Below are 15,350 nucleotides of genomic sequence, written 5' to 3'. Positions count from 1 at the left end.
CCTTACTAAATCACAGACCGCTGGGCCCCACCCAGAGAGCTGGCTCAGCCAGTCTTCAGGGCCCTGAGAATCTGCATTTATAACAAGCCCCCAGGTGAGCCGAGGCCACTGGTCCGTGGAGCACCTTCAGGAGCTCCTTTTCAGGTTCAGGGCAAAGCATTTGGTTAAACCATATGAAGTTGCTGATATTTGACTGTTTTATATCATTAATCAGAAGTAAATGTTTGTTGATGGTCTTTTGAAGTAAATTTACATACAGAAAAATGCACAAATCTCAAGTGTACCATCTAATGAGCTTTGACAAATATACTCTCGTGTAACCAAACCCTTAGCAAGATATAGAACATTTCCATCTCACCAGGATGGTCCCACATGCCAGGAAGTGGCCTGGGCCTCTCCAAGGAGGTGACATCTGAGCAGAGACCTGAAGAAAGTGAGGAACCCTGAGGTGAGCGAGAGCTTGGCACATGCGAGGAGGTGAGACCGACCCTCTGGTCAGCTCTGGAGGGAAGCCTCTGGGAAGCACTGGGGTCGAATGTGCCAGGAGACACCTGGAGGGAGGGCAGTTCTGGGAGCCAGAAGCAGGAACATAGACTTGCATCCTTCCCCACCGGCACTGGACACACCCAGCCTCACACTCCAGTGCACCCGCGCAGCTGGTGAGGAGCCCAGCTGTTTCCTGCAAAGGTGTGCGCTCTGCCTAGCCCCACCTGTTTCTCGTGGACATTCACACTCACTTCTGTTATCAGGTTGCTTCACTCTGGCCAACAGATGCATTTTCTTAAAATACTGCATTTTAAAATAATCAAAGTGTTTCACTTCTTTGTTTGCATCAAACACACTGATTTTGTAGGCTGTAACATTCTGCATTTACATGGTCCACATCTGACCGCTTCTGTAACCCTGGAAGGTGGGGAGGTGTCTCAGAATTCGATTTTCTGTACAGGAACCCTGGGTATCAGAGAGTGCTTTGCTTAAGTTCCAGAGCTGGTAAGTGCTGCAAACAACACAGGAACCCACATTTCAGAGTCCTCCTTGTCTTAGTAGAAAACATTTCCAACTTATAACTCCCAATGCCCACCTGAGAAGCCATCAAAACCCACTCTTTGAGGCAGGTCGGGTAGCTATTGCCCTTAGAGCCTCTCCACAGGTCTCAGGAACCCCGAAATGACCTCTCTGGGGTCGAACAGGATGTCCAGGCCCTGGGCAGTGGGGGAGCTCTCCAGGGCCTGGCTATCCCTGAGGTTACTCTACAAAGAAATTCACTGCCTGCCAGCCTCTCTGGTCTTCATGCCTTCAAGCAAACTGCCCAAGGGCCCTTGACAAGGCTGCTCTCTGTCCACGGGAAAATGAGGACACTCAGAGCGGCGAGAAACCTCAGCCTGCCCACACTCTGCCTCCTACCCTATGACGTTAATCTCATTGTTCCTTACACTGCAAACCACCTTCATTCCTCCCCGCGCGGTACTATTCTGCGCTTCTAGCATATTTCTCAATAGACTGAAATGATATCAGGCAAGAAGCTAAACAACAGTATCACTCGGTGGATCATCACTCCACTCCACTAAGGGTTTTAATTTTATTTTATTTCTGACCAAATTCTGATAGTTTGCAAATTTGAATCACTTACCATCTAATTAGCTAGTACATTAGTTATATTTTAGTTTATGGATTTGGCAAAGCTCGTGGGCTTACCATGTTTTACTGTATTTCTGGGTTAGAGGGACCAAAAGGGACCGAGGCGGGTGTTTACCATGACCCACGCTGACTCTTGTAAGGACGGACTTTGTGTATTTAATGTCTAGCTTATTGTCTTATTGATTGATTGATTGATTGCTGTGTGGGTTGCAGTATGCGGGCTTCTCATTGCGGTGGCTTCTCTTGTTGTGGAGCACGGCTTTAGGCGCACAGGCTTCAGTAGTTGTGGGTCGCAGGCTCTAGAGCGCAGGCTCAGTAATTGTGGCGCACGGGCTTAGCTGCTCCGCGGCATGTGGGATCTTCCCTGACCAAGGCTCGTGTGTCGCCTGCATTAGCAGAAGGATTCTTAACCACTGCGCCACCAGGTAAGCCCTACTGTCTTTTTTTTTTAAGTGGCATAAACTATTTAAGAAGTGATCTCTGGGAATTTCTAGAAGATCCAAAGATTGCATTTCACAATAAACTAAACTAAAATTAATGCATTCTGTGAGGTCAGAGATCAAAGTGTCAAAGGCAGTTTGCATGTAAGAAAACAAGGAAAAGTGTCTCTGAACATAAACTACAGAAAGAAAAGACTTTGTTTAGTCCCAATTATCCTTATATATACACGCATGTCAATCTGACTCCTACATTAAGAAAAATTCCTAGGGACTGTCTCCAAAGCATTAATATCTCCATCAGTCTCTCCAAATGAGTTCTGCTGTGAGGGAGGCAGGGGGTGTGGGCAGAGCAGGCAAGACCAACAGGAGAAAGAGAGCACCCTCTGGAAACAGCAAGACTTATTCCAACTTGGATTCCAAAGAATTTTAACAAAAGAGGGGAGAGGGTCTAGGACCACCCCAAATCTTTTTTTTAACATTTTACTGCAGTATAATGGCTTTACACTGTTGTGTTAGTTTCTGCTGTACAACAAAGTGAATCAGCTATACGTATATACATATATCCCCATATCCCCTCCCAATCCCACCCCTCTAGGCGGACCACCCCAAATCTTAGCATCTTACATACTTCAGGTTATAAGGGTTGTTCTTCCTCCCAAAAGGATAAAGAGATGAGTATATTTCGAAGGGCTTTCTTGTATGAAAACACATGTCCTTCCTGGGGGTGGTGGGTGCTGGGCCTTTCCGATGGCTCAGCCACAGCAGCATGTACGTCTCCCCCCACACCACGTCGCACCGCTCCCCCCCACACCACTCCCCCCTCCTCACCCTCTTACACATGCATTTGCCATGCACAGATGGCCAGAGCTTTCCCATGCCTCGGGTCCATTCAGCACAGGCTGGGCCAGGCCCTGGGCCACTGAGAACAGGGGATGGAGGGGATCAGGGCCCTGATGCCACAGATTCCACCCCCCAAAGAACCTTCCACTCCAAGGGAGGAGGGAATGGCCTGGGAGGTCCAGGGAAGGTGACTTCTGGGGTTCTGGGAAACTCATTCTGAAAATGTTCACCTACTGAAAACTCATCTAGATGTACACAGATGATTTGTGCACTTTCCTGCATGGATGTTAAAGCTCAGCAAAAAGTTCACTTAAAAAAAAAATCAGGAAACAAAGCAACAGAAGTAAATGCAAAAGTGTATCCTGTGGCTTTGAAAAAATGGACAGATGAGAAGTGGTGACTAGATAGCAACTGCCCTGATGCTCGGAAAGGAAACAGCCAAGAGATAGAGCTGGGGAACACCGCTTCCTCCCAGAAGTCAGCTAGATGCTGACTTCAGTTGTTGTCTGAGGCTTGCAGACTCTGCTGAAAAGCAGAAATGTCAGACTTGAACATTGTGAGCTGCCCTCCCAGGTCCAAGAGACGACTCAGTGCCTGTACTGGGTTTGTTGAGTGGTTATTACCAGAAGTGATTTTTTCCCCCGACTTCTTAAACTGTCATCTGCATCTGGGAGTGCGGGAAGGGAAGGGGCTTGCCTCTAATCCCAATGCTGTGTTCACTCCAGGTATCATTTCTTCCCTGGGGCAATGGAAGGAACCACAACGTATGTGGATCCGAGACTGGTAAGTACTGAGCCAAGGGCAGCCTGCCAGACCAGCCCAACGTCCTGGGTCTTGCCACAGCTGGCTGCCGGTCCATGAGGCCAGAAAATGCCATGTGTCATCGAGATACTTGACTCCCTGTCACAGCTTTCAAACTCTCTGTCTGTTCTTTTTTTTTTTTTAATTTATTTATTTTATTATTTTATTTTTGGCTGTGTTGGGTTTTCATTGCTGCGCACAGGCTTTTCTCTAGTTGCAGCAAGCGCAGGCTACTCTTGTGTGCGGGCTTCTCATTGCAGTGCCTTCTCTTGTTGCGGAGCACGGGCTCTAGGCACGCGGGCTTCAGTAGTTGTGGCATGCTGGCTCAGTAGTTGTGGCTCGCGGGCTCCAGAGCGCAGGCTCAGTTGTTGTGGCGCACGGGCTTAGTTGCTCTGCGGCATGTGGGATCTTCCCGGACCAGGGCTCGAACCCGTGTCCCCTGCATTGGCAGGCGGATTCTTAACCAATGCGCCACCAGGGAAGCCCCTCTATCTGTTCTTTACCTTGAAATCAGCACCAGATGCCATTTTCAAAAAAAGCCATCCAACCTTTCCCTCTTCAAGCCCAACCTTGGAATCCAATATTATGCTCCTTGGGGATACAGGTGTCATGCCCACATCCCCAGGCACCTCCCGAGTTCTCAAAACATATTTGAGTACAGTGGAGAAAGGAGAGCCTCTTCAATAAGTGGTGCTGGGAAAGCTGGACAAGTACATGTAAAAGTATGAGATTAGATCACTCCCTAACACCATACACAAAAATAAGCTCAAAATGGATTAAAGACATAAATGTAAGGCCAGAAACTATCAAACTCTTAGAGGAAAACATAGGCAGAACACTCTATGACATAAATCACAGCAAGATCCTTTTTGACCCACCTCCTAGAGAAATGGAAATAAAAACAAAAATAAACAAATGGGACCTAATGAAACTTCAAAGCTTTTGCACAGCAAAGGAAACCATAAACAAGACCAAAAGATAACCCTCAGAATGGGAGAAAATATTTGCAAATGAAGCAACTGACAAAGGATTAATCTCCAAAATTTATAAGCAGCTCGTGCAGCTCAATAACCAAAAAACAAACAACCCAATCCAAAAATGGGCAGAAGACCTAAATAGACATTTCTCCAAAGAAGATATACAGATGGCCAACGAACACATGAAAGAATGCTCAACATCATTAATCATTAGAGAAATGCAAATCAAAACTACAATGAGATATCATCTCACACCACTCAGAATGGCCATCATCAAAAAATCTAGAAACAATAAATGCTGGAGAGGGTGTGGAGAAAAGGGAACACTCTTGCACTGCTGGTGGGAATGTGAATTGGTTCAGCCACTATGGAGAACAGAATGGAGGTTCCTTAGAAAACTACAAATAGAACTACCATATGACCCAGCAATCCCACTACTGGGCATATACCCTGAGAAAACCATAATTCAAAAATAGTCATGTACCAAAATGTTCATTGCAGCTCTATTTACAATAGCTCGGAGATGGAAACAACCTAAGTGTCCATCATCGGATGAATGGATAAAGAAGATGTGGCAGGGGCTTCCCTGGTGGCGCAGTGGTTGAGAGTCCGCCTGCCGATGCAGGGGACACGGGTTCGTGCCCCGGTCCGGGAGGATCCCACATGCCGCGGAGCAGCTGGGCCCGTGAGCCATGGCCACTGAGCCTGCGCGTCCGGAGCCTGTGCTCCACAACGGGAGGGGCCACAGCAGTGAGAGGTCCGCGTACCGCAAAAAAAAAAAAAAAACAAACATACAATGGAATATTACTCAGCCATAAAAAGAAACGAAATTGAGTGATCTGTAATGAGGTGGATAGACCTAGAGTCTGTCATACAGAGTGAAGTAAGTCAGAAAGAGAAAGACAAATACCGTATGCTAACACATATATATGGAATTTAAGAAAAAAAAATGTCATGAAGAACCTAGGGGTAAGATAGGAATAAAGACACAGACCTACTAGAGAATGGACTTGAGGATATGGGGAGGGGGAAGGGTAAGCTGTGACAAAGCGAGAGAGAGGCATGGACATATATACACTACCAAAGGTAAGGTAGATAGCTAGTGGGAAGCAGCCGCATAGCACAGGGAGATCAGCTTGGTGCTTTGTGACCGCCTGGAGGGGTGGGATAGGGAGGGTGGGAGGGAGGGAGACGCAAGAGGGAAGAGATATGGGAACATATGTATAACTGATTCACTTTGTTATAAAGCAGAAACTAACACACCATTGTAAAGCAATTATACTCCAATAAAAATGTAAAAAAAAACATATTTGAATAACACATATCTTCCTGTTCTTAATTTTAAAATAAATACCTACCTCCCAGAAAGCTTTGACAGGTAGAAATAAGACATTAAAGAAAAAGCAAATGGATATGAAGCCTCCAAAACATGAATATGGACTAGATGGCCACTCCTTGTACCCTGTTGTCACCTGTCATTTCCTAGGGGCAACTTACAGCCTTTTCCTCAAGCTTCCATCAACTGCTTAGAATCAGCCACCAAGAAGAGATGGCAACTAATCTGGTTTCTAATTGTTTTAACATTGACGCTCAGCCCCTACATTATTCAAACACACTTTCAGACCCATTCCTTAGAGAGACCTTCTCCATGTGCTGAGAGTTAAAAGGGTAGAAGATTCTCTATACCCAAGTGATTTCCATTAAAATGTCTCTATGCCCAAGTGATTTCCATTAAAAAGGACATATACACAAAATAAGTCATGCACATAAGGTAACGACATAATGCTGAGTTCCTAATGACACAAAAGATGCCAAGCTTGTTCTAGACAGCACCGTCACTGATGACAGGCTTCATGGAGGTGGCAGAGTCTAAACCAGGGAGGACAGAGGGGACTGGGGACAGACGTTTCCTGGCAAGATGGCACACGTGCAAAAAGCCACGAGAACAACTCAACAAAAAAAAATCCAATTTAAAAATAAGCAAAGAGGGCTTCCCTGGTGGCGCAGTGGGTGAGAGTCCGCCTGCCAATGCAGGGGACACGGGTTCGTGCCCCGGTCCGGGAAGATCCCACATGCCACGGAGTAGCTAGGCCTGTGAGCCATGGCTGCTGAGTCTGCGCTCCGCAACGGGAGGGGCCCCAACAGTGAGAGGCCCGCATACCACAAAAAAATAAAAATAAAAAAATAAGCAAAGAACTTGAACAGACATTTCTCCAAAGACATACAAATGGCCAACCAGCACATGAAAAGATGCTCAACATCACTAATCATTAGGGAAATACAAATCACAATGAGATACAATCTCATACCCATTAAGAGGGACATCATAAAAAAAAGTGTTGACAAGGACATGGAGAAACTGGAACCCTCCTCTTGTGCATTGTTGGTGGGGATGTAAAATGGTACAGCTACTGTGGAAAACAATATAGAGGTTCCTCAAAAAATTAAAAATAGAATTACCATAGGATTTAGCAATCCCACTTCTGGGTTTATATACAAAAGAACTGAAAACAGGATCTTGAAGAGATTTGCACACCCATGTTCATAGCAGCATTATTGACAATAGCCAACATGTGGAAGCAGGACTTCCCTGGTGGTCCAGTGGTTGGAACTCTGCCCTTCCACTGCAGGGGGCCCAGGTTCGATCCCTGGTCAGGGAACTAAGATCCTGCATGCTGAGCGGCATGGCCAAAAAAACAGACGTAGAAGCAACCCAAATATCCATCAATGGATGAATGGATAAAGAATATGTAGTACATACGTACAGTGAAATATTATTGAGCCTTAAAAATTAAGGAAATCCTGTCCTATGCTACAATATGGATGAAACTTGAGAACACTATGCCAAGTGAAATCAGCCAGTCAACCAAAAAAAAAAAAAAAACAGAATACTACAGAGAGTATTAACCACACTGACAAAACTTTAAAAATGTAACATCAGGGCTTCCCTGGTGGCGCATTGGTTAAGAATCCGCCTGCCAATGCAGGGGACACGGGTTCGAGCCCTGGTCCGGGAAGATCCCACATGCCGCGTAGCAACTAAGCCCATGCGCCACAACTACTGAGCCTGCACTCTAGAGCCCTCAAGCCTCAATTACTGAGCCCGTGTGCCACCACTACTGAGGCCCATGCGCCTAGAGCCCGTGCTCCGCAACAAGAGAAGCCACTGTAAGGAGAAGCCTGCACACTGCAACGAAGAGCAGCCCCCGCTCGCCACAACTAGAGAAAGCCTGCGCGCAGCAACGAAGACACAGCACAGCCAAAAATAAATAAATAAATAAATTTATTAAAAATTAAAAAATAAATAATAAAAATGTAACATTAAGTGAAAAAACAAAAGAATATATGCAACATTTTTAAGTAAAAAATTTTAACTCACACACACACACAAAAGACAAATGCCTCATACAAATGGAATCATGCAGTATGTAAAGTTGCCAAACTCTTAAGAAAAGGAAGTTGGGGGGTAGGGGGAGAGGGCGACTTATTGTTCGATGAGTTTAGAGTTTGCTTTGCAAGATGAAAAAGTTCTAGAAGTCTGCTCTACAATGATGTATATATAGTTAACACTACTATACTATACACGTAACAATGGATACGATGGTAGATTTCATGTCGTTTTTGACCACAATATGAAAAAGCCATGAGGAAAGCAGATGCTGCTGCATGCCCGTCCTTCCCCACCCCACCACCCCCCGGAGTGGCTTATTAAACAGATGATGCAGCAACTGTGTAAAAGATGAGAAAATTAGCTTTGCATGCAATGAATTAGAACAGGATAATCACAGCACCATGGGCACAAACCCTCCAGCGCTGCCTTCTTAGCTTCTTTGGCTCAACTGTCCCTGTGATCCTCATTGCTCTTCATGTCCACAGAGATGGCCCCCTCCTGATACTCATTTGCAAAAGTGCAGAACCCTCTGTAAATAAGCCCTCAGCCACGTGGAGGTCATCCTTCCATGGGGAGGGGACATATTTCACGGGACTAACCACTGGATCTAGGTTCAAGGCTCTCAGGAACCCTACGTATTTTGCTGTCACCAGGCCACCACCTCCTTTGTTCTTAATATTAACCTCAGGGCCAGTCTGATTTATAGATGGATCAGCTTCTTCCCCTCCTTCCCACAGGATGGCAGACAAGCCTCATGGGGCCTGGTCACGCAGTCAGGGTCAGGCCACCGTGTCTGAGGAAAGGCAGAGGTTGGAGAGGGTCCAGGGCAGCAGGTGACAGTGATTAAAGGGCTGGGAACCAAGGCAAACTTTGGAATGGGGGCCTCCACAGGACTTATGCTGTCCAGTAGGGAGGCCCACTGACGCTGCAACAGCATCCAGCTGCTTCCTCCCTCCCCAAAGGGGTCCGACGGCAAGAGGCTTAGTTTGTGCTGATAAGGCAGGTGAAATTCAGACCAACAACCCCGCACAGAGAAGTCTAACACAAAATGGACTCTTCAGGGAGGGGTCAGAAACATTTTGCCTTGATCCTTAAGGAAAACCTGTTTCCCCCAGGGATTAAATATATGTGAAACCCTCAGCTTTATAGCCTGTGGCCCAGAGGAAGCCCTCCATAAACAGCAGCTAGTTTTATTTTCCCGTCTTAATCTCATGCTTTTACAACAAAAATCTTTATACAGCTTCCAAGAAAAGGCCTATGAAGTCAGATACATGAGTACATGTACATGAAAACATCCATCCAGCTCCTCACTGAAATTGTGCATATTAAGAACTTTATAGTGTTATACCTCGAGAAAACTGTAAAAGACAAAAATGGACAAAACAAGACCTCTGGGTCAGTGAGAGATTTTGTTGAGGCCAATAAAACGCTCTACAATGATGGAAATGTTTCCTCTGTGCCAGCCAACACAGCAGCCAGCAGACATCTGTGACTACTGAGCACTTGAAATGTGACTAGAGTGACTAAACTGAATTTTTTATCTAATTCTGATAAATTTAAATAATGACTGCTTTATTGGGCAGTCCCAGCATGTCGCAAGTCTCAAGGGCAAAGACATCTTCTTCCTTGCATCTCCCTCAAAGCACCTAATAGATCAGAATATATCATATGCACTTTGGGAAGGAAATAAATGACTATTTTAAAACAACGTATATGTATTTCATAAAATATACTGTGTAGGAATAAGTAGGAATGAAGTACTGATACGCACAATATGGATTAATCTCAAAAGTATTCTTTTGAGTGAAAAAAAGCCTTACACACAAGAACACACACTGTAGGATTCCATTTATATGAAGTTCTTGAAAAAGCAGAAGTAACCCACAGTAATACACATCATAACAGTGGTTGCCTTGAAGTGGGAGTAGTTGACTAGTAAGAAACATAAGAGGACTTCTGGGGACAACAGAAATATTCTATATCTTGATGGGTGGGTGGTCACACAAGTATGTACAAATGTCAAAACCCAAACTGTAATCTTAAGATCTGTGCATTTTATGTAAGTTATACCTCAATTTAAAAAGATACCCACAAGAAAATGCTTATGTAATATGAACGAGATTTGCAAAGTACTTTTCACCTACATTTCATTTGCCATTTTTCAATAACAACATCTCAGCACCCTGGACAGACATTATTAACATTTGACAGATGAAGAAAGTAAAAAGATTAATGATTTGTCCAAGTAGTAGTCCAGAAGAGGCAATCTCAAAGCCATGCCCTTATTGCCATGCCATTCAGCTTTCCTAAGGGGTCAAGGTCATTCATTTCCAGGGTGCCACCCTCTCCCCATGGCTCCCCCAGGAGGCCTTACCAGCACACGGCCATCAGCCTTGGGCTGCCGGGCCAGGCTCACCCCCATCCACTCATCATCTCTGTCTTCCCGGCAGGTCTTTCCACAGGGCATGCCCCGATTCTTCCCTGGAGGAAAGAGAGAAAAACCAGGCTTGGACTGAGGAATGCTACTCTCCTGTCTGCTTTCCAAAGGGCATAACAAACAACCCAAGTGTTTGTTACTGTTACCGAACGCAGGACCCTGTGCCCGATGCACAGTGAGGCCAAACAATACGAAAGTCGGAATTGGGAACAGAGAAAGGTTTATTGCAGTGCCCTGCAAGGTGACAGGTGGCTCAAGGCTTAGAAAACTCCACACTCCCTGAAAGCTTACAGCAAAGCCCTTTCACAGGAAAGGTGAGGCACGGGCGGGGTTAGTTTCTGGAAGCTTCTTGGTGTCAGATCCTTTGTTCCTGAGGTCGGGTCACGATGTTGCTGTAAACGTCCACCAAACAAATGTTAGTCTCTGTTATGACAAGAAGGGGCAAGGTCCCAAGGATCAACTTTCGCCCTCCTAGGTCCAGGCCTCGTTAAGAGGAGGGGTCCCTGCGCAGGCCGGTCACCCTGCCCGGGAGCGCTGGTCCAGCACCCAGCCCGGGTCCTCCCGCCAGTGCCCAGCCCGGCTGAGGAGGCAGATCTCAGCTGGCGGCGCCCTCAGGGCCAGGTCCCCAGGGCCAGGTCCCCAGACCCCGCCCAGCCGTCATCACTGAGGGAGCCAGAGGCCCAGGACCCAGCGGGCCCTCAGGCTCCTTAGGCCGCCCAACTGGGGGCCAGGTCCCGCAGACTGCGATCCAGGGTGACCGCCGCCGCCATTAGGTCGCGGAGGTGGGCATGAGGGAGAGGTTCGCCGCTGTCTCAAGGCCGGGGCCCAGTGACAAGGGCTCTGGAGCCCTGCAGGACACAGCCCTCGGCCTGTCCCCGGGTCCCCAGCTCACCCGCCGGCGGAGGCCGAAAGGCCTGTAGGGCCCCGGGGAGAAGGCCGTGACCCGCCTGTCTCCACACTCTCCGCCGCGATGACCGCTTCCCTGCTGGCCCGGCGGAGCAGGACCTCTGACCTCTGCGCTCCGGCTCTCGCGGTAACAGCCCCGCGGCTGCCCCGCCCCTATTACATTACCAGCCCGTAAATAAGGAACTGGTAACAAGATGCAAGTTGACTCCACCACCACGTATGTTGTTTAATTCAGTCAATTTTTTTTCATAGCAAGACTTTCTCAAGGAAGGAAGCAGTACATTGATTTATATTACGAAGTAAGCTCCTTAATTTGTTATATACCAGTAACAAACAGCCCACAAACCAGTCGTAGACACCACAGACACCTCCCCTATTTCTGCTATAGAAAATCGTGACAATTCTTCATTTAAAAAAAATAATAGTTAGAAGATCTTGAGGGGAAAGGACTTTGAAGAAAGTGAGGTCTTGAATTGATGAGTACAATAAAATATAGCTCTTACTTATTGAGAACCGACTATGTGCCAAGCACAGTTCTGTGTATTCATCTCTATTATCTCATCAATCCTCTCAAGGTAATCCTTATGAGATAGCTATCTTCCTTCTGATTTTATAGGTGAGGCAACTGAGGCCAAAGAGGCTCTGGGACATTCCCAGTAAGTCCCAGTGAGTAACTGGTAGAGCTGGGCTCTGAACCCAGGCAGATCTGACTCCAAGGATGATATATTTTCCACCAGACCAAGCGGGCTCTTATAAACATCCCTCAGTCATATCTTTTCCTACTTAAAACATAAAACCTAACATTGCTTTTAATGGCCTCCCACCTTGCACGTAGGATCGAATCCCAACACCTTACCCCAGCCTGTCAGGCCCTGTGTAGTCCAGCCCCAGCCCACCTCACCAACCTCCTCTGCTTCCACGCTCCCCTGCTCACCACTCCAGTGATGCTGTGCTTGCTCTAAATTTTAAAATGGCACAAACTTTCCTCCACTTGGAGGTTCTGCCTCCTGTACCTGCCCGGCTTACTGCTGTGCATCTTTCCGGTCACTGTAAAAGTCACTGCCCCAGACCCTCCAATCTAGATCAGATCAAATACTCACCTCCCCTCTGATCTTCTCACACTCAATTATTTGTTTAATATCTCTTTTGCCTACTAATTTATAAGGCCCAGGACAGCAGGATCTTTGGTGTATCCCAGTGTTTACAAAGTAACAGATACTCAATATGTGGTGGGTGGATGGGTGGAAGGAAGGAAGGAAAAATGGATGAATAATCAGGAAGAAAAAGAGGAAAGTGTGAGGGTGTGATACCCATTCCCATCTTGGCAGTGAAAATCCACTCACCTCGAGCCATGTCCAGTTCGGTGCATCTCCGGTCAGGGTTGGTGTGGACGCGGCACTTAAACACAGCCCCAGGGGACTTCACTGAAGTGCTGTACTTGGAATCCGCCTTTGGTGCGCCCACAAGGACCCTGCACATCAAGAAGAAAGGGCATTCGGTCACAACCCGGTACTAAGAAAGGGCAGCCAATGGTTAAATCCTCACCCAACCATGGGTGTGTTGTCTGAATGCTCCCTGGGAGATCATACCCCAGCACTACACAGTGCTGGAGGGGGGTGGGGGCAGAGGAGAGGGACTCCTACAGTGAACCTGTTATGATTTTAACATGCCTGGAAAAAAATCTGAGTTTGGTTGGGAACACATACCACCAACAAACGGTTCGTATCCAGAATGTATAAAGAACTCCCACAGATCAATAACAAAAATACAGACAAACCAACAGAATAATAGACCAAAGACTTGAACAGATCCTTGATGAAGAAAGATAAATGGCCAATAAACATATGAAAAGGTGCTCAACTCTATTAGTTGTCAGAGAAATCCAAATGAGATACCACTTCACACCACCTAGAAGGCTAAAACCAAAAAGACTGAAAACGCCAAGTGCTGACAGGATATGGAGCACCTGGGACCCTCACACCATGCTGTGGGGAGTGTAAACCATCACGACCACTTTGGAAAAGTGATTCAACTCCTAAGAAAGCTAAAACAGTGCCTACCTTCTGACCCAGCTATCTCATATCTAGGAACATACCCAACAGAAACGCACATACGTCTACAGGAGACATGCACAAAATGTTCACAGCTGGGTGTGAAACGGCCCCAAACTAGAAGAAACCCAAAGATCCATCAATGCTAGAATGCATAAATAAACTGTGGTGTAGAGATAGAATTGTATACAGCAATGAAAATCAATGAACAGTCAACTGCAACCTCATGGATGAAACTCACAAACACTGAGCAAAAGACATTGGGGACAGTGGTGTGCTCACTGCCTGATTCCACTTATCTCATGTTCAAAAGTAGGTGAAATTTAACAGTTGTGTTAAAGGCTGGCTACCTCGGGAGATGGAAGAGGGTTGTAACCAGGAAGAAGGGCTCCTGGAGAGAGGTGCTTAAAATGTTCTCTTTTTCAAACTGAGTGGTGTTTATACAAATTTGTGAAAATTTATTCAGCTGTAGATATGTCAATGGGCACTCTTCTGGATGGGTTACACTTCAACCTTTTGAAAACTTTAGTGAATAAATAAAAAAAAATTTAGAAATGCCTTTTGACCCATGTCCCCCTCTTGCCCCTCCCTGCCACACACACATGTACATTTAGGGGTGACAGGAAAGAAGTAGCAGCAATGTGGAATTATAAACTGCGTCCTCTAGCCCAAAGCAAACCGGAGATAGAAGAGTTTGGCTACAACAGGTTGTGCATCTTTCATCTTGAACTGAAAAGCTGCCCTGGGGATGAGCCGTCCCCAGCAGGGCCCTTGCCCACTGGAGGAAAAGAGCAAGACACACCAAGATGACAGAGACACACATTTGGGTACAGAACATGGGGGAATGGCACACATTCCCCTCCAGATGTTACAAAAAAAATTCTGACCTACAGTTTTGTGCACTGTTTCTGGAAAGCAGTCAACCAAAGAGCTGTAGCAAAGAATACTAACTACCCCCAGTCAGGAATGGTTGGTGCTGAGCTACAAGGACCTGTACGACGAAACTTTAAACAAAACCCATGCTGATGTTCAAAGAGTAGACAGTGCCAAGCCACTGCAGCCTGGAAGGCAGATGCGATTCCCTCCCAAGGCTATCGGGCATGTTATGAAATAGATCATTTCCCACTGGCCTTGGAATGGAAAGCATTCTCCGTCATGCATCTCTGGAAAAGGTGTCTAAAAGCACAGGTTAGAAGGACCTTAAACAGCCTCCCTAGGGCTGTAGAAAGCTGACAAAGGCTCCCCCCCAACTCTGTCCTAAAAGCCACCTTCATCTTGGGATCTCGAACGTTCACCCCAACCCTGGTCTCAGAATGACGCTGCTCCCCTCCAACGCTCCGGCTGAGCGAAGGGGTGGAGATCTCCAGATCCGAAAACGGAGGGCTGAGACCCTCAGACGGGCCTTCAGCAAAGGCTGGCAGACCCCACAGGGACACCACCCTAATCTGGCTCAGAGACATGGTGTCAGGTTCACAAGGAGGCACGTGGGTCCCCTGAGCCCAATCCTTCAACCCCCAGGCTAGGAAGGGTCTCCTTAGTGGAACCTTTCTTTCCAGGTCAGTCTCAGAGAGTCTGGAACTGATCCTATGAGGAATCAAATCATACCACACTGAGGGGTGAGAGGAGCCAGGCCCCCAGCAGTGAGGGCACCCCCAAGCTGCCTGCTGCCGCTCAGTAACAGCCCAGGATCTGCAACCTGCCAGTGCTCCCCAGGCAGCTCCCAGCCTCTGCCTCACCACGATGGGCCACAGCTGCAGGACCCCCAAGCAGAAGTGGGGCTGGAACCCATCACCTTTGGAAATCCTAGCAAGCACTTTCCCCACAGACCACACTGCTACCATCAACCACATGAGGGCAGCTTAGCCGGCC

The 15,350-nt window shown here is 46.9% G+C and overlaps 1 protein-coding gene across 1 annotated transcript in view; it reads right to left on the bottom strand.

Annotated features, from left to right (window-relative positions):
* Positions 1–15,350, bottom strand: part of ITGA9 (integrin subunit alpha 9) — a 356,219-nt gene that overhangs the window by 322,937 nt on the left and 17,932 nt on the right. Inside the window, exons 2-3 of the mRNA XM_022553838.3 lie at positions 12,774–12,901; positions 10,462–10,568 (exon numbers count right to left, since the gene is read on the bottom strand). Coding sequence (XP_022409546.1) covers positions 10,462–10,568; positions 12,774–12,901 — 235 coding nt within the window. The remainder of the gene's footprint in view (positions 1–10,461; positions 10,569–12,773; positions 12,902–15,350) is intronic.

The sequence above is a fragment of the Delphinapterus leucas genome, chromosome 10 (assembly GCF_059928025.1).
Source record: "Delphinapterus leucas isolate spDelLeu-1000000601 "Yukka" chromosome 10, BTC_Dleu_Yukka2, whole genome shotgun sequence".
Lineage (NCBI taxonomy): Eukaryota > Metazoa > Chordata > Mammalia > Artiodactyla > Monodontidae > Delphinapterus > Delphinapterus leucas.
This window is presented reverse-complemented; position numbering and strand designations above follow the sequence as displayed.